Below are 18,848 nucleotides of genomic sequence, written 5' to 3'. Positions count from 1 at the left end.
TGTGCCCTAGCCATGTGCTCTGTGCTGTGTGTGTCTGTGCGTGGCCGTGCACGAGCCAGTGGGAGCAGTGCATGTGGGCGCACATGCTGGCAAAGGGACTCCCCCCCCCATCCTCTCTACCGTTCCTCTCCAAGTGCTCCACCCTTGGCGCCAGCTGGGGGGAGGGGGGAGCGCTGGGGCTCTGGCGGGGAGATGGTGGCACACTACGGCTTGGGCCATGCCAGGGGCACAGGTAGGAGTCCTGCCGGGTGGGTTGGACCCTGCCTGCCCCAGACACAACCCTGGCCTTGGCACTGCCACCTGCCCCCAGGCTCTGCCTTTGCCCAGTCTCAGCCAGACACCATCTCCCTCCATGGTAGCAGCAGCCTCCACCCTGCTTCAGCCTAGCCAGGAGGGGAGGGCCTGGAAGACAGAGCAAAGAGCTGGGCTAGCCTGACCCCCCTGCTGCCTCCCCCCACCCCCAGACATCCCCACCCCCACCTCATTGACTCTGTGCTGCCCTCCCCTTCACTGCCCCTCCACAGCAGGGCCCAGCGCCCCCTGGCCCTGGCAGCTGGTCTCCTGGGCCCCCTCCTCCCAGAGCCCCGTCTGTGCAGCCCCTGTGGCGCTTTGGGCCATGTGGCAGCTGCGAGCCTCCGGCCCCCAGCCCAGGACACCAGGACACTTTGGCCCCGGCTTCCCATACCCGTCACGAGCTGGGCAGGGGCCGAGCTGCCCCTGGGCTCCTGCTGCTCCCCCTAGGTCCACACGCCCTCCACGGTTCCTTTGGCCCTTGCCGAGCTGGCCCCCCGCGGGCGGGCTGTGTGCTGGGCCCGGCTACGGGGCCCTACTGTAAACACGAGGGGTAACACACCATGGGGAGGGGGGGGACGCACACACGGGGAGCCCCCGGCGGTGCCCGGTGCAGGGGGCACTGCAGTGCGTCACCGAGCAGGGCGTGGCAGGGGTGCAGGGGCTGGCGCCGGGTCACAGTCTGGAGTCTTGGCTGTGGGCGGAGCCGTTGCTGCCCTGCCCTGGGAGGGCGACGTCCTCACTCCGCGGCTTCTCAGGGTTCAGCAGCTGCACCTCCAGGCGGGGGGTGGGGGCGTAGCGCCCAGCCCGGTGCTCAGCCAGCGCCGGGCCCCAGTCCTGGCTGGGCTTGGTGGCGTTTTTCAAACGCTAGAGAGAGGGAGAAGGGGCGTCAGCTCGGCCATGTGGGCACCAGCCCAGAGACAGGACGCGAGGGGCCTTGAGCACCTGCCTCCACTTCAGACCCCTCCATGACCCCCAAGCCAGGGAGCAGCCAGACATTCAGCCAGGCCCGAGGGGCCAGCAGGGACCCCCAGCCACCTCCAGGGCAGGAGTCCAAGCCAGCCCACTAGACTTCACTGCCTCCTAGACAGGACCCAGGAGTCCTGGCTCCCTGCCCCCTCTGCTGTAACCTACCAGCCCCCACCCCAGAGCCGGGAAGAGAACCCAGGAGTCCTGGCTCCCAGCCCCCTCCAGTCTAACCCACCAGACTCCACTCCCCTCCCAGAGCCGGGAGAGAACCCAGCAGTCCTGGCTCCCAGCCCCCCTGCTCTAACCCATCAGACCCACACCCCTCCCAGAGCCAAGGAGAGAACCCAGGAGTCCTGGGGGTGGGGGGCAGGCTTTGCTGGCCAGGGCACTGGAGCCTGCCCCACAGTGGCAGCAGGGCCGGGATCGCAGCACAAGGGGACAGCCCATCTCAGCCACATGGGGACGCTGGGGCACAGGGCAGGGGAGCAGCCCCCCCCACACACACCTGAAGCAGCGTGTCCCCTTCCACGCGGCAGAGCTTGTAGACAGCGTAGAGTGGGATGCAGAGCACGGAGGACAGCGCCATGAGGAACCCGATGCTGATGGCCCAGGGTGGGTAGACGTAGGTGTTGTAGGCGATGGGCCGGTACTGGATCACTGTGAACACCAGGATGAACTGGGGGGCACAGAAGGGCAGGTGCAGGCTCAGCTGGGGACCCCAGGCCTGCCCATGGCCCCTATACTAGGGTGGAGAGCAGAGCAGGTCCCTGTGTCCCACGGGCCCCACACCTACCAGCCCCACATCCCTGTCAGTCCCCACTGCCTGCTAGCCCCCGTAACCCCCCAGCGCCTGCCACCCCGTCACCCCTGCCCCATAACCTCCACCTCCACCAGCCGCCCATCCCCCCGCCTGACATCTGTGACCCCATCACCTCTGCTCCCACCAGCCACCCATCACTCCCCTCCCACAGCCTGGCATCTTCCACCTCCACCACCCCATAACCTCTACCCCCACCAGCCTCCACTCACCACCCCCTACACAGTACATCCCTCTTCCCTGCCTCTCTCCAGGCTGGGATCCCCCCCATGGGCTGGCAACCCCCCGCCTTTCCCCCACCCCTCCCAGGGCTGGCACAGACCTCCACCCACCTCCCTTGCACTGCCCCACCGCCCCATGGGAGGGGCGCAGCACTTACGAAGATGATGGTGGGTGAGAAGAACCTCCAGCAGATCTGGAAGAAGACGGGGGGCGGGAAGCCCAGCATCATCTCAATGTCCTTGAAGTAGTTCTGGTGTCCTGGTGGGAGCAGACAGGGACACTCACTAGGAAACAGCGCCCAGGGCAATGCCCCCCGAACACACACACTCCCCTGGGAAACCTGGATCTGGGTTGGAACAACGAGGCCCAGTGCTCAATGTGTGCCATGGCTTGGCAGGTCAGAGCCCGGCACCTCTGGGCCTGGCAGGTCAGAGCCCCGGCACCACTGGGCCTGGCAGGTCAGAGTCCCGGCACCACTGGGCCTGGCAGGTCAGAGCCCGGCACCACGGGGCCTGGCAGGTCAGAGCCCTGGCACCACTTGGCCTGGCAGGTCAGAGTCCCGGCACCACGGGGCCTGGCAGGTCAGAGCCCCGGCACCACGGGGCCTGGCAGGTCAGAGCCCGGCACCTCTGGACCTGGCGGTTCAGGGTCTGGCACCTCTGGACTTGGCAGGTCAGAGCTCTGGCACCGCTGGGCCTGGCGGTTCAGGTCCTGGCACCACTCGGCCTGGCAGGTCACAGCCCCGGCACCGCTGGGCCTGGCGGGTCAGAGTCCCGGCACCACTGGGCCTGGCGGGTCAGAGCTCTGGCACCGCTGGGCCTGGCGGGTCAGAGCCCTGGCACCGCTGCGCTTGCTACATCAGTTATGAATGTAAAACAATTGGTTGAGCCCCGGCCCCTCTTTCATAATAAATGAAGTGCTGCCTGCACCCCCTGCCCATCACCAGCACCCCCAGTTGGGGAGCTCCGCCCTTCACCCCATAGACCAACACAGAGAGGCCGGGACCAATGGAAACAGAACCCCGGACTTCTGGCTCCCTCCCCCCTGCTCTAACCCACTCTCTTAGCTTGGGATAGAACCCAGGAGTCCGGGCTCCCTCCCCCCGGTGCCAGGGCGGGGGATGGAACCCACGAGTCCTGCTTCTGGCTGGCAGTGCACTGCGAGCTGCTCTTTGGGCATGTGGCCCAGCCAGTCAGAATGCAGTCTATTCCTGATGGCTCTGGTATCTGCATCAGCTGGGCCCCCATCGGCTGCTGACAGGCCAGGTACCCCACCTGTGATCGCGGGGCGGAGGCTACGGGCCACCGCTGCTCTGGCGCCAGCAGGTGGCGAACCTACCGTAGATGTACATGATGGAGACGCACATGATGCAGGAGATGATGACCAGGGAGAAGCTGGCGGCGTAATTGTCCATCAGCAGGAGCCAGTATATCCCAGCCTGGGGAGAGCAGGGTGGGACGTTAGGAGTGTGAAAGAATAGCTCACGGAAAGGTGGCCGGGCCAGAAGCTCCCAGATGGACCTGACCCAGGGCCGAACTTTAGAGACTGGTTAGGAAGAGCTGTAAATGAGAGAGCTTTGAAATGCAGCCACATTGTTAGAGATAGAAGGGGAGGTGTTTGCTCGGGTCTTATAAGTTTTGTCTATTACTATGGCATTGATTCGAAGAACAAAAAAGGGAATATTAACATTTAGGAAGACACTTGAGGGAAATGGTATTATTGTCTATGTGTTTGAAGGTTGTGGTAACCTGCATCTGAACTGTTAATGGATAAATTACCCTGTGCTAATTGCCAGGATGTTTGGGAGAAGGAGAGTTAAGCCTATTGTTTTCTCAGGCCAAAAGGCTGCTGGAAATGTATAAGAACCCTGGGACACAATCCTGCTTCATCTCAGATCCGCTTTGGGTTTCAAGAGGGGGAAACCTTAAGCCATAAGGATTGAGCTCCCCAGTCACTGACTGGAGTCACCCTGAATATGGACATTGGACTAGAACCTCTGGACTATTTCTGAAAGGACTTTTGGCAACTACAAGCTCATCTCTGCTGTGTCTGGACCTCAAGAATTGAATTCAAGTCTGTCTGTATATTGATCTTTTAACCCCCACTCTCTCTCTTTTCTTTTTTAATACATTTTAGTTTAGTTAACAAGAATTGACTATAAGCCTGTATTTTGGGTAAGATCTAAGTTATCTTTTGACCTGGATCTAGGGTCTGATCCTTTGGTGATTGGAAGAATCTGTTCTTTTATATGATGAAATAAGATTTTCAGAATTATCATATGTTTGACAGGTGTGTCTGGATGGAGGCCGGAGGTTGGGCACTTTAAGGGAACTGCGTTGTTTGAACTTCTGAGTAACCAGTGAGGTAACACAGGAGCTGTTCTGTGCTGGTTGGTAAATCTAAGCATTGAAATAACCACCAGCGTTTGGGGTGGGTCTGCCCCGTTCTGTTTGCAGTTCACCCTAATTGAGTGACAGCTGGCTCCCATGGGCTGCACCATCACACGGGGTCAGAATGAGACAGTCTGGGGACCGCCTTCCCCACTTGGCACCACTGCCTGGCACCACCTTCCCCACCTGACACCACCATCCCTGCCTAGAATGGGCATCACCACCTGGCACTACCATCCCCACTCAACACCACCCCTGGTGCCAGGCACTGCTATCACAGCCCAGCTTTGCCATCCCCACCCGGCAAGGCACCCAGCAGGGGGAATCACCATCTCTGCCAGGCATGTGTCTCGCCACCTGGCCTGGGCATCGGCACAGGCACGGCCCTCGGGGAAGGGAGGGGAGGAGATGCAGAGGGCGTACGACGGTGACCAGCTAGAGCCTGCCTGCACACACCGAACCTGGCAGGAGCTTGGCTGGTATCGCCAACACCCGGAGTTCCGCTCGCTGCTTTCCATCAGCCAGGCTCGGCCTGCCCCCTGCTTCGGTTCAGGCCTCAGCCAGGCCCATGTCTCCAGCTCCCTCTCTACTACACTGCCGGGCAGGCTCCGTAACACTCTCATGCGGGGGGCCGTGGCAGGGAGCAGACAGACCGAGGGGGCAGGAAGGAAGGGGGCTGGGGGGACAGTGAGGATGGGTCAAAGGGGGCCCAGCAGGGTGAGGCCTCTTGCTCCACCCCAGGGCAGCCCCATGCCTGTACCCGGGTGGCAAGCGGGACGCTCAGCGGTGAGCCCCGTGCCCGGGTGGAGAGCGGGACGCCCAGCGAGGACCCCTGTGCCGGTACCCGTGCGGCAAGCGAGACGCCCAGTGGTGAGCCCCATGCCCGTACCTGTGCGGCGAGTGGGACGCCCAGCGGCGAGCCCCGTGCCTGTGCCTGGATGGTGAGCAGGATGCCCAGCGGCGAGCCCCGTGCCCGTACCCGTGCGGCGAGCGGGACGCCCAGTGGCGAGCCCCGTGCCCATGCCTGGATGGTGAGCGGGATGCCCAGCAGAGAGCCCCGTGCCCGTACCTGGGTGGTGAGTGGGATGCCCAGCAGGAAGCCCACCATGGCCATGCCCAGCGTCACAAACGTCTTTCTGCGGATGATCCAGTCGTTCCCCACCTCATCCACAATGGCCGTCACCAGCGTCTCCAGCAGGCAGAACTAGGCAGGGAGTCAGGGTCAGCCAGTGCCTGGCCTGGGCATGGTGTCCCTGGCTCCTCAGGCTGCCCCCAGCCCCTCTGGCTGCCCCCAATTCCCCCAGATCCTCAGGCTGCCCCTAGCCCCACTCAGCTTTCCAGGCTGCACCCAGCCCCCTTGGCTGCCCCTCCCAGCCCCCCCCCCGACTGTCCTCAACCCCCTCTGCCCTCTCTGTCCTCCTGGGGCCTCCCCACTCTCCCCTTCTGCCCTTCCCACCCCCCTGCAGCCCCTCCCCTCATCTCCCTGCAGCCCCCACTCTCCCCTCTGCCCTCCGCACCCCCTTGCGGCCCCTACTTTCCCCACCCCCAGGCCCTGGTACCTGCGTGCCCAGCCCCAGCAGGATGAGCATGAAGAAGAAGAGGACAGACCAGAGGGGTGAGATGGGCAGCAGTGTCAGGGCCTCAGGGTAGGCCACAAAAGCCAGGCCGGGCCCGTGGTCGGCCACCTGCGAGACGTCCACACCCAGGTGCTGCGCCATGAAGCCCAGGATGGAGAAGATGACAAAGCCGGCGTAGACACTGGTGGCGCAGTTGGTGATGCTGATGATGATGCTGTCCCTGCAGGGCAGGTGGGTCAGAAAGCAGCGGTGGGGGAGGGGGGGCGTGGTGTGGCCTGGTGGGGACACAGCCAGGCAGAAGGAAGCAGGGGGTGCAGTGAGACCAGGGGGATGGGAGTCGGAGGCCTGGCTCAGTGGAGGGCTGGGAGTTGGCAGGTGTGGCCCGGGCAGATGGCAGGGGGCAGTGGGTGTCTGGGAGTGTGGCCCAGCAGGGGGTAGGAGTTGGGGGTGTGGCCCAGCAGAGGGTGGGAGTCGGGGGGCGTGGCCCGGCAGGGGGTGGGAGTCGGGGGGCGTGGCCCAGCAGGGGGTAGTGGGAGTCGGGGGTGTGGCCTGGCAGGGGGTGGGAGTTGGGGGGCATGGCCAGGCAGGGGGTGGGTGTCGGGAGGTGTGGCTAGGCAGGGGGTGGGAGTCAGGGGTGTGGCCCAGCAGAGGGCAGTGAGAGTTGGGGGGCGTGGCCCAGCAGTGGGTGGATGTTGGGGGGCATGTCCCGGTAGGGGGTGGGAGTCAGGGGGCGTGGCCCAGCAGGGGGCAATGGGAGTTGGGGGGCGTGGCCCGGCAGGGGTGGGAGTCGGGGGCATGGCCCAGCAGAGGGCAGTGGGAGTTGGGGGGCGTGGTCCAGCAGGGGGCAATGGGAGTTGGGGAGCATGGCCCGGCAGGGGGTGGGAGTTCGGGGGGCGTGTCCCGGTAGGGGGTGAGAGTCAGGGGCGTGGCCCAGCAGGGGGCCGTGGGAGTCGGGAGGCGTGGCCCAGCAGGCGGCAATGGGAGTTGGGGGCGTGGCCCGGCAGGGGGTGGGAGTTGGGGGGCGTGTCCCGGTAGGGGGTGAGAGTCAGGGGCGTGGCCCAGCAGAGGGTAGTGGGAGTGGGGAGGCGTGGCCCAGCAGGGGGCAATGGGAGTTGGGGGGCGTGGCCCGGCAGGGGGTGGGAATTGGGGGTCGTGGCCCAGCAGAGGGCAGTGGGAGTCGGGAGGCGTGGCCCAGCAGGGGACAATGGGAGTTGGGGGGCGTGGCCCGGCAGGGAGTAGTCATTGGGGGCGTGGCCCAGGCTCACCTGTAGCAGTTGTTGTGGAACTTGTTGTAGGATGCCATGGTGATGAGCCCCCCCCAGGCGCAGCCCAGCGAGTAGAAGATCTGAGAGGCAGCATCTCCCCAGACCTGGCAGACACAGAGATGTTACCACTGGCAGAGAGGGCAGCAGCGTCTCGCCCCCACAATGCCTTGGGGCAGGAGCCCAGCCCAGTGTCACCCTCACATCACAGAGCCAGCGCTGGTAGCCGGAGATGGCCCAGGGCTGGGATGGGGGGGCTGCGGGTCGGAACTGAGGGGTGCTGGCAGAGCTGTGGGCTGGGGTAGCCCAGGGCTGGGATGGCAGGGGGCTGCAGGTTGGGACTGAGGGAGGCTGGCAGAGCTGAGGGGAGCCCAGGGCTGGGATGGGGGGGCTACGGGTCAGGACTGAGGGGCGCTGGCAGAGCTGTGGGCTGGGGTAGCCCAGGGCTAGGCTAGTAGGGGACATGGGTCTGGCCTGGGGTCAAGCCCACGTGGGACCCAATGCTGACGCCTCAAGACTCCTGTGTGTTCAAGAGTCTCTCCCTTCCCCCCGCCCCATCTGCCTATGGGCCAGGGCGGGGGCCTGGTGACCATACAGGGCCGTACTGGGGGCCAGGGGCCCGGGCGAGGCATTCCTGGGGTGTTCCCAGCCCGGCCTGAGCACGGGAAGGATCCTGTGCCCCAGGGAGGGGCAGGACCCCCGGCCTAGTGGGGACGGACACTGCCCTGGGGGCTGGAAGGGCAGAGCGCCGCCCCAGGCTCAGACCCACCTTGGCATCCAGGATCTTGTCCCACTGGGGCGTCAGGTAGTACATGATCCCGGTGACAGCACCCTCCAGGGTGATGCCGCGCACGAAGAGGATAGTGAGCACCACGTAGGGGAAGGTGGCAGTGAAGTACACCACCTGGATGGACAGACAGACGCCACGCCTCAGCCACGGCCCCTGCCCCTGCCCCCATCCAGCCCAGCCAGGAACGTGGCTCAGTGAGCCCAGGGCTGGGCGTGTGGATGGGGGGAGCCACATGTGACGAAGGTGGGAGTTCTCGGTAATACCGGGAGGAAGGATCTGTTTGGCTCTGTGCCAGCCCTCTTGGCAGAGTTACCCGTGGGGCGCTCAAGACAGCTGCCAGGGCTGGAGTCAGCCGTGGGCCTGGCACACAAAGGGAGCCCCACGACTGACGGGTGACCCCCACACAGCCGCCGGCCAGGGGCTCGCAGCCTGGTGAACACAGACGGGGGCAGAGCTCGCGGAGACATGGGGCTCTGACCCGGCACTGAACGGGGACCCGGCGGCAGGCACCTCTCCTGCTAACCCAGTGCTCTCGGTGCCAGGTTGGGTGAATGCCAAACCCAGCCCCCGGACAGGGTTGCTGGGGTCACAGAGCCATCCAGAAGGTTAGTCTCCTCCAGGCGCCTGTGTCAGGCGGTGTGCTGCACAGAGCTGCACTGCGGAGCAGGGGGGCTGGAGCCCAGAGGTGGTGGGGCCGTGGGGCTTGCCCTGGAGAAAGGGGGCAGGGTACCTTGGGGGGCTGGTGCCCTGGAGCAGGGCTTAAATTGCCATTGAGTATTTCCTGTAGCCCCCCACCTCCACCCCTCAACATGCTATAAAAACTCCAGGGCCCAGCGGGTGGGGCTCGAGGCTCTGGGCCCAGCCGCTGGGCTGGGGTGTCTGTGGGAGCTTGGGGCTCTGGGCTTTAGTCATGGGGAGGGGGTTCTTGGGGCTTCAGCTCGGGGGGGGAGGAGGGGGTAAACGAGCGCTGGGGCTAGTGGCTTCTGCTCCACATTAGCTCTGGCTGGATTGAAGACCTGTCCAAGGGACAGTGTAAAAGCCGGGATGTAGCAAAGAGCCTGTGGATCCCTGACCAGGCACAAGGAAAGAGGAGCCAAGAATGGGGAGGGGAGGGGCCAGGCACAGGGAAGGGAGGAGCTATGGGGAGGGGAGGGGCCAGGCACAGGGAGGGGAGGAGAAGCTATGGCGAGGGGAGGGGCCAGGCACAGGGAGGGGAGGAGGAGCTATGCAGAGGGGAGGGGCCAGGCACAGGGAGGGGAGGGGCTACAGAGAGGGGAGAGGCCAGGCACTGGGAGTGGAGGAGGACCTATGGAGAGGGGAGGGGCCAGGCACAGGGAGGGGAGGGGCTACAGAGAGAGGAGGGGCCAGGCACAAGGAGAGGAGGGGTTACAGACAGGGGAGGGGCCAGGCACAGGGAGGGGAGGGGCTATGGAGAGGGGAGGGCCAGGCACAGGGAGGGGAAAAGGACCTGAGGGGAGGAGCCAGGCACAGGCAGGGGAGGAGCTATGGAGAGGGGCAGGGCCAGGCACAGGGAAGGGAGGAGGACCTGAGGGGAGGGGCCAGGCACAGGGAAGGGAGGAGCTATGGAGAGGGGTGCAGCCAGGCACAGGGAGGGGAGGAGCTATGGAGAGGGGCGGGGCCAGGCACAGGGAAGGGAGGAGGACCTGAGGGGAGGGGCCAGGCACAGGGAGGAGAGGAGGACCTGAGGGGAGGAGCTACAGACAGGGGCAAGGCCAGGCACAGGGAGGGGAGGAGCTATGGAGAGGGGCGGGGCCACGCACAGGGAAGGGAGGAGGACCTGAGGGGAGGGAACAGGCACAGGGAGGGGAGGAGCTATGGAGAGGGGCGGGGCCAGGCACAGGGAAGGGAGGAGGACCTGAGGGGAGGGGCCAGGCACAGGAAGGAGAGGAGGACCTGAGGGGAGGAGCTACAGAGAGGGGCATGGCCAGGCACAGGGAGGGGAGGAGCTATGGAGAGGGGCGGGGCCAGGCACAGGGAAGGGAGGAGGACCTGAGGGGAGGGGCCAGGCACAGGGAGGGGAGGAGCTATGGAGAGGGGCGGGGCCAGGCACAGGGAAGGGAGGAGGACCTGAGGGGAGGAGCCAGGCACAGGCAGGGGAGGAGCTATGGAGAGGGGCGGGGCCAGGCACAGGGAAGGGAGGAGGACCTGAGGGGAGGGGCCAGGCACAGGGAGGGGAGGAGCTATGGAGAGGGGCGGGGCCAGGCACAGGGAAGGGAGGAGGACCTGAGGGGAGGAGCCAGGCACAGGCAGGGGAGGAGCTATGGAGAGGGGCGGGGCCAGGCACAGGGAAGGGAGGATCACCTGAGGGGAGGGGCCAGGCACAGGGAGGGGAGGAGCTATGGAGAGGGGCGGGGCCAGGCACAGGGAAGGGAGGAGGACCTGAGGGGAGGGGCCAGGCACAGGGAGGGGAGGAGCTATGGAGAGGGGCGGGGCCAGGCACAGGGAAGGGAGGAGGACCTGAGGGGAGAGGCCAGGCACAGGGAGGGGAGGAGCTATGGAGAGGGGCGGGGCCAGGCACAGGGAAGGGAGGAGGACCTGAGGGGAGGGGCCAGGCACAGGGAGGGGAGGAGCTATGGAGAGGGGCGGGGCCAGGCACAGGGAAGGGAGGAGGACCTGAGGGGAGGGGCCAGGCACAGGGAGGGGAGGAGCTATGGAGACGGGCGGGGCCAGGCACAGGGAAGGGAGGAGGACCTGAGGGGAGAGGCCAGGCACAGGGAGGGGAGGAGCTATGGAGAGGGGCGGGGCCAGGCACAGGGAAGGGAGGAGGACCTGAGGGGAGAGGCCAGGCACAGGGAGGGGAGGAGCTATGGAGACGGGCGGGGCCAGGCACAGGGAAGGGAGGAGGACCTGAGGGGAGAGGCCAGGCACAGGGAGGGGAGGAGCTATGGAGAGGGGCGGGGCCAGGCACAGGGAAGGGAGGAGGACCTGAGGGGAGAGGCCAGGCACAGGGAGGGGAGGAGCTATGGAGAGGGGCGGGGCCAGGCACAGGGAAGGGAGGAGGAGGGCAGACTCTACTTGCTTTTCCTGATGACTTGACGCCCTTGAAGAGGCAGAGGAAGACGACGACCCAGGAGATGCCCAGGCAGCCCAGCAGGGGGAGCCGCACCTCGCCCAGGTTCCCGATGTCGTCCGAGAGCTTCAGCACGTACCGCCTGCCCCATGGGGACAGCGAGAGTGAGACGCCAGCTGCACCCGTCTGGCAGCCCCGCCTCTGCCCCAGAGACCCTGCTCTACTCTAGGGCCCCGCCTCTCTGTCCCAAAGCCCCACCCCTCTGCTCGAGCCCCACTTGTCTGCTCTGAGCCCCGCCTCTCTGCCTGGAGCCCCACTCCTCTGCTCCAGTGCCCCACCCCTCTGTCCCAAAGCCCCACCCCTCTGCTCCAACCCCCGCCTCTCTGCCTGGAGTCCCACCCCACTGCTCCAGAGCCCCGCCTTTCTGCCCTGGAGCCTCACCCCTCTGCTCCAGAGCCCCGCCCCTCTGCCCCAGTGCCTCACCCCCTGCCCCAGTGCTCCGCCCCTCTGTCCCAAAGCCCCACCCCTCTGCTCCAACCCCCGCCTCTCTGCCTGGAGTCCCACTCCACTGCTCCGAGCCCCGCCTTTCTGCCCTGGAGCCTCACCCCTCTGCTCCAGAGCCCCACCTCTCTGCCCGGAGCCCCACCCCTCTGCTCCGAGCCCTGCCTCTCTGCCCCAAAGCCTCACCCCTCTGCCTGGAGCCCCACCCCTCTGCTCCAGTGCCCCACTCCTCCGTCCCAAAGCCCCAACCCTCTGCTCCAACCCCCGCCTCTCTGCCTCGGAGCTCCACCCCTCTGCCCCAGTGCCCCGCCCCTCTGTCCCAAAGCCCCATCCCTGTATCCCAAAACCTCATCCTTCTGCCCCGGAGCCCCACCCTGGACCTCTGCTCTGGCCACAGCAGCCCTGCCCCTCCCCCAGAGCCCTCACCCCTCTTTGCCCTGAGGAGTGCAATCCCCTCTCCCCTAAGCAGTCAGGACAGCCTGCTCCCCGGGGCCTGGGGTTCCTGTCTGCCTCAGGGCCCGTGTGGCTGGCACCTCCAGTACTCCTCGCTGGGGCTGGTGCGCTTGAGTGTGTGGTTGAGGAGCTGGGTGAGGTTGAGGAGTGGTGCGGCGGAGCCGTTGGTGGCGTCCAGCACCCCAGTGCAGTCGGGCGTGTTCCAGGGGTTGGTGCAGTAGGTCCAGGGCAGCACTCGCGTCATGGAGGAGAAGAAGTAGTAGAAGGCGAGGCAGATCACCACATTGTAGTAGATGCCAATGTATGTGGAGACCACCATCATCCCGTAGCCCACGCCTGGGGGGACAGGCAGCACATGAGGGGAGGGGAAGGCCTGGGGTGGGGACGAGCGCAACAGGAGTGAGGGCTGGGTGAGTGTGCAAAACGAGTGGGGTTGTGCCAGAGCAAGTGTGTATGTGTAAGTAAGTGTGCAACAAGTGTGTTCACATACAAGTGTGTGTGCATACAGGACTAATTGCACAAACGTGTGTGCATGTGCATGTGCATGTACAAGAGTGTGTCTAAGAGCACATGTGAACATACAGGTGAGTATGCAATGAGGCTGTTCAGAGATGAGCCTGTTTGTGTACAGCAGGGAGTGTGTGAGTGTGTGCATATGAGTGGACAAGCTGGGTGTGTTTACAGGGACAAGTGTATAAGGAAGTGTACACAAGTGTGCAATAAGAATATATGCACAGGTGAGTGTGCAGGTTGAGTGTACAGGAGCAAGTGTGCCAAAGTGTGTGTAGCCTGTGGGCATGTTGGTGCATGAGAGGGAATGTGTGCACACGGTGATGGTCTAGGAAAGCATGGAGGAGTAGGAATGGGTGTGTACAAACCTGGGCGTGTGCTCTCTAGAGTCTCTTTGGGCAGGTGCATGAGTGTGAGCAGGGCTGGGTGTGAATGTGCACTGGGTCAGGTGTGAGCGTGCACTGGGACGGGTGTGAGTGTGCACTGGGGGTGTGAGCATGCACAGGGCTGGGCATGAGTGTGTGCTGGTGTGGGCATGAGCATGCACAGGGCAGGTGTGAACGTGTGCTGGGGCAGGCATGAGTGTGTGCGGGGCTGGGCATGAGCATGTGCTGGGGCTGGGAAAGTGAACAAGGTGGGTGTGAGCGGTCCTAAGCATGCACAGGTTGTTTGTGAGTGTGTGAAGGGCCTAGCGTGAGTGTGTGCCATGGGGGCGTGAGAGTGTGCCATGGGGGTGTGAGCGTATGCTGGGCGGGCGTTAACATGTGCTGTGGGGGTGTGGGGGTGTGCTGGGCAGGCGTGAGCGTGCACTGTGGGGGCGTGAGCATATGCTGGGCCAGGTGTGAGTGTGCACCGTGGGTGCGTGAGCATGTGCTGGGCCAGGCGTGAGTGTGCACTGTGGGGGCGTGAGCCTGCGCCAGGCAGGTATTAGCGTGCGCCGTGGGGGCGTGAGCGTGCATCGAGTGGGCATGAGCATGCACTGTGGGGCATGAGCATGTGCTGGGCCAGGTGTGAGTGTGCACCATAGGGGCATGAGTGTGTGCCGGGCAGGCATGACCATGTGCCGTGGGGCGTGAGCGTGCACCAGGCGGGTGTGAGTGTGCTCTGTGGGGGTGTGAGCGTGCACCGGGCCAGGTGTGAGCGTGCACTGGGCGGGTGTGAGCATGCGCCGTGGGGGCGTGAGTGTACCCTGGGTGGGCATGAGCGTGCCCCGTGGGGTGTGAGCGTGCGCCGTGGGGCATGAGTGCCCTCTCACCTTTGAACATGGGGCTGATCCTCCAGACGCCGAGGCAGCCCTGGCTGGCGAACTGCCCGAAGGAGAGCTCCATGAAGAAGAGGGGGATGCCGCAGAAGACCAGCATGATGAAGTAGGGGAACATGAAGGCTCCTGGGGGCAAGGCACAGAGGGTGAGGGCAGGGCTGGGACCCACTGCCACCCACTGGCCCTGAAAGCCAGCCCTGCTCTGTAGTGCCAGCCCCCCTGCTGCCCTCTGCCTGCTCCCCGCAGCCCAGAGCCCCCTGCTGCCTCCCGCCCACTCCCCACAGCCCAGCCCCTCTGCTGCCTCCTGCCCACAGCCCAGCGCCCCCTGCTGCCTCCCGCCCGCTTCCCGTAGCCCAGCCCCTCTGCTGCCTCCTGCCCACAGCCCAGCGCCTCCTGCTGGCCCCTGCCCTGCAGTGCCAGCCCCCCTGCTGCCCTCTGCCCGCTCCCCGCAGCCCAGAGCCCCCTGCTGCCTCCCGCCCACTCCCCGTAGCCCAGCCCCTCTGCTGCCTCCTGCCCACAGCCCAGCGCCCCCTGCTGACCCCACCCGCTCCCCTCAGCCCAGTGCCCTCCTGCTGACCCCGCCCGCTCCCCACAGCCCAGCACCTCCTGCTGGCCCCTGCCCTGCAGTGCCAGCCCCCCTGCTGCCCTCTGCCCGCTCCCCACAGGCCAGAGCCCCCTGCTGCCTCCCGCCCGCTCCCCGTAGCCCAGCGCCTCCTGCTGGCCCCTGCCCTGCAGTGCCAGCCCCCCTGCTGCCCTCTGCCCGCTCCCCACAGGCCAGAGCCCCCTGCTGCCTCCTGCCCGCTCCCCGTAGCCCAGCCCCTCTGCTGCCTCCTGCCCACAGCCCAGCGCCCCCTGCTGACCCCGCCCGCTCCCCACAGCCCAGCGCCCCCTGCTGGCCCCTGCCCTGCAGTGCCAGCCCCCCTGCTGCCCCCCGCTCCCCGCAGCCCAGCGCCCCCTGCTGGCCCTGCCCACAGCCCAGCGCCCCCTTCTGCCCCCACCCACAGCCCAGCGCCCCCCTTCTGCCACCTGCCCGCTCTCCACAGCCCAGCACCCGCTGCTGCCCCCCGCCTGCTCCCCTCAGCCCAGTGCCCCCCTGCTGGCCCCACCTGCTCCCTGCAGCCCAGTGCCTCCTGCTGACCCTGCCCACAACCCAGTGCTCCCCTGCTGGCCCTGCCCGCTCCCCACAGCCCAGTGCCTCCTGCTGACCCTGCCCGCTCCCTGCAGCCCAGCGCCCCTGCTGACGCTGCCTGCAGCCTAGTGCCTCCTGCCTGCCCCATCCGCTCCCCGCAGCCCAGCACCCCCTGTTGGCCTTGTCTGCTCCCCGCAGCCCAGCACCCCCTGCTTGTCCTGTCCACTCCCCGTAGCCCAGCGGCCCCTGCTGGCCCCACTCGCTCCCCGCAGCCCAGTGCCCCCTGCTTGTCCTGTCCGCTCCCCGTAGCCCAGCGGCTCCTGCTGACCCTGTCTGCTCCCCGCAGCCCAGCGCCCCCTGCTGGCCCTGTCTGCTCCCCGCAGCCCAGCACCCCCTGCTGGTCCTGTCCGCTCCCCGTAGCACAGCGGCCCCTGCTGGCCCCACTCGCTCCCCGCAGCCCAGTGCCCCCTGCTTGTCCTGTCCGCTCCCCGTAGCCCAGCGGCTCCTGCTGGCCCCACTCGCTCCCCGCAGCCCAGTGCCTCCTGCTGGCCCCACCCGCTCCCTGCAGCCCAGCACCCCCTGTTGACCCTGCCCGAAGCCTAGTGCCTCCTGCTGGCCCTGTCTGCTTCCCATAGCCCAGCGCCCCCTGCTGGCCCCACTCGCTCCCCGCAGCCCAGTGCCCTCTGCTGGCCCCGCCCACTCCCTGCAGCCCAGCGCCCCCTGTTGACCCTGCCTGAAGCCTAGTGCCTCCTGCTGGCCCTGTCTGCTCACCGCAGCCCAGCATCTCCTGCTGTCCCCCTCCCACTCCTCGCAGCCCAGTGCCCCCTGCTGGCCCCGCCCACTCCCTGCAGCCCAGCGCCCCCTGTTGACCCTGCCTGAAGCCTAGTGCCTCCTGCTGGCCCTGTCTGCTCACCGCAGCCCAGCACCTCCTGCGGTCCCCCTCCCGCTCCTCGCAGCCCAGCGCCCCCTGCTGGCCCCACTCGCTTCAGCTGCCAGGCCGCAGTGGGGCACACACCTCCCCCATTGCGGTAGCAGAGGTACGGGAAGCGCCACACGTTGCCCAGCCCCACAGCGTAGCCCACACTCGTCAGCACAAACTCAATCTGGTTGGTCCAGTTGCCCCGTTTCACATTTTCATCTCGCTTGGTCGCCTCCCCAGGGACGGCACCATTCTGCAGAGAGAGGGGGCAAGTGCCATTAGCAATGGGGTGCCCCCACCCCCAGGGCCCTGCCCAGCTGGAAACAGCCCCCCTGTGGGAGAAATTAGGGAGGGGAGATACTGTGTTATGCAGCCAGCTCCCCCACTCATCCCGGCTGCCGTGGCTGCTCCAATCCCCCCCAGATGCTGGGGGCTCCCCGCTCTGCAGGGAGGAGTAGGGGAAGGGGACCCTGGCCCTGCAGGGAGGAGGTGGGAGAGGGGAGGGGGTCCCTAGCCCTGCAGGGAGGAGGTGGGGGAGGGGAAGGGAACCTCGGCCCTGCAGGGAAGGAGAGGGGGAGGTGGCAGTGGCCCCCCAGCTGTGCCCCCCCCCCGCCCGGCTGCAGGGAAGCGGGAGGCTGCGGCTCATACAAAGCAGGGCTGAGCCGAGGCAGCACAAAGCCGCCTCTGTTCCCACCGCCCCCCCGCCCAGCCTGCGGGGCCCGCTGGGTAGCTGGAGCCTCCGGCACTGCAAGCCTGGAGCCGCAGGGGGAGGGGATTGACCCTCCCCGCCCCCTACCACATCCCCTGGGGGCCAAAGTGACACCCCAAGAGGGGAGGGCACCCAGGGGATGGGGAAGCTGGCCCTGGGGGACTGGGAGGGGCAGGACTCCTGGGTTACCACCCCAACTCAGGGAGCGGGATCTAGGGCAGGGGCTGATGTGTCTGGCACCCCCCAAGTTACACCTCACTTAAAAACCCCTTGATCCAAACTCAGAACTAAACTAGAGATGTGCCCGGGCTGCCGGTACTGGGCGATTCCTCCAAATCAGGAGAAATCAGTCAGTTGGAATATTACACTGGCCTTGTGTGTCCGTGTGCAGCATACACAGCTGTGTATACAACTCCCGACTGTGCTAGTGCGTCTCCTGCCGCTCAGGCACATCCCTTCCCCCTGGAGGAGCTCAGGCCCCCTGGGGTACACGCACCCCTGGCTGAGACCCACTCTCCCCCCTTCTCCGGCCCAGTCAGCAGGGCAGTGGGTCTCAGCAGTCATTAGCTTTTCTCATTGCAGGGTCAGATGTAGCAGGGCTGATGGCTGGGACACTCTGTGTCCAGGGCTGATTCTGGGAGCAAGGCACTTGTAATGGAGGTGAAAGTTGGGGTCTGCAAGACAAGCCAGCTCCCTGCTGGGGGAAGGCTGAGACCGGCTGCCATACAGCACGTTAGCCTGTGGAACTGGCTGCTACAGGGAGTCATCAAGGTCACAGACTCAGCTCAAAGAGGGATGAGGTGTATGTCAGGGTGACACAGGGCCCAGAGTCATCACAGTTCACAGGGAGGAGCAGATGCCCCTCTCCAGGGCAGGGTCTGGAAGCCGACCCCTGGCCGGGAGGGTCAGGATGGGCCCTGGGTGGAGGATCATCCCCCAGCTGCTGCTGTGCGGTTCCTGCTCCCCTATCCACACATGGTGCTGGGCATTGCCGGCGCTGGGAGAAGGGGCTGGATGGGCCATGGGCGAGCGTGCCCAGTGAGCCCTGTGTGCCGATGCTCAGAGCCCATGGGGACAGGGCTGCAGGTGCCCTGCCAAGGCAGGGGTCTGGCACCCAACCCACACCCCAGCTCCCTGCTGGGAGAGTGGTGGAGTCAGGAGGTCAAGTATCAGAGGGGGAGCTGTGTTAGGCTGGATCTGTAAAAAGCGACAGAGTCTCCTGGGGCACCTTACAGACTAACAGACGTATTGGAGCATGAGCTTTCGGGGGTGAATACCCACTTCATCAGACACACGTCATTCACCCCCGTTAGTCTACAAGGTGCCCCAGGACTCTCTGTCGCTTTTTACGGAGTCAGGAGGGGCACCTGGGTTCTAGGTCACCCCAGGCACCACCAGAGGGGAGACCAGACCGGCTCCTGGTGGATGAGAAAATCCTTGGGGAGCACTAGGCCACCCCTGTGAGCCCCACCCCCCTGACAAGAGGAGTCCCTGGCACCTCCTGCCCAGTGAACTCACAGCAGAGATTACTGGAGCTCTCAGTTGTGCCCGTCCAGCTTTGCACTCCCAAGCAGGACCTTGGGCCCTGCACTGCGACACTGAGTGCTCAGTGCCAGGGCGGGAGCTGGGTGCCCGGTGCCAGGTGGGCACTTCCAGCACAGGCAGACCGAGCTCATTCTCTAGGGGCAAGAATGGCACTTTGTCCTGGGCCCAAGGCCCCTCCTGCGGGGTGGCCGGTGTCGGCACTGTGTTGGGTGCACAATGCAGCCTCACACCAGAGCCCAACAAAGGAGCGGCTGCGGCTGCAGGCAGCCTGGGGCCCAGCACCCCTGGCCCTGGGCAGGCAGCTTCCTGTGAGTGAGGGGCACCCACACCGTGACCTCGCCCTGGGCCAGGCTGGCACCTGGCACCAGGGCCCCCTGGAGCCGAGCCCCCCAGTGCCCTCACTCACCATGGCTGGACCTGCTCCATGTGCCCTGGCCCAGGTGGAACTGATTTGCCTCCAAGGGTGCCAGGG

General features: G+C 65.8%; 1 protein-coding gene across 5 annotated transcripts in view; it reads right to left on the bottom strand.

Moving 5' to 3' along the window:
• Positions 1–789: 789 nt before the first annotated feature.
• Positions 790–18,848, bottom strand: part of SLC6A9 (solute carrier family 6 member 9) — a 49,358-nt gene continuing 31,299 nt past the window's right edge. For 3 of the 5 annotated variants that reach the window (XM_050961148.1, XM_050961150.1, XM_050961149.1), the window contains exons 3-14: positions 16,219–16,375; positions 14,069–14,200; positions 12,384–12,639; positions 11,359–11,491; positions 8,298–8,432; positions 7,532–7,635; positions 6,249–6,486; positions 5,759–5,893; positions 3,638–3,737; positions 2,457–2,557; positions 1,766–1,936; positions 790–1,158 (exon numbers count right to left, since the gene is read on the bottom strand). In XM_050961148.1, coding sequence (XP_050817105.1) covers positions 967–1,158; positions 1,766–1,936; positions 2,457–2,557; positions 3,638–3,737; positions 5,759–5,893; positions 6,249–6,486; positions 7,532–7,635; positions 8,298–8,432; positions 11,359–11,491; positions 12,384–12,639; positions 14,069–14,200; positions 16,219–16,375 — 1,854 coding nt within the window. In that variant the 3' untranslated portion in view covers positions 790–966. Of the gene's footprint in view, positions 1,159–1,765; positions 1,937–2,456; positions 2,558–3,637; positions 3,738–5,758; positions 5,894–6,248; positions 6,487–7,531; positions 7,636–8,297; positions 8,433–11,358; positions 11,492–12,383; positions 12,640–14,068; positions 14,201–16,218; positions 16,376–18,848 lie in introns of those variants that run through there. The other 2 variants (XM_050961152.1, XM_050961153.1) reach the window with 2 other exon arrangements.

This window comes from Gopherus flavomarginatus, chromosome 7 (genome assembly GCF_025201925.1).
Source record: "Gopherus flavomarginatus isolate rGopFla2 chromosome 7, rGopFla2.mat.asm, whole genome shotgun sequence".
In the NCBI taxonomy this organism is placed as follows: Eukaryota; Metazoa; Chordata; order Testudines; family Testudinidae; genus Gopherus; species Gopherus flavomarginatus.
This window is presented reverse-complemented; position numbering and strand designations above follow the sequence as displayed.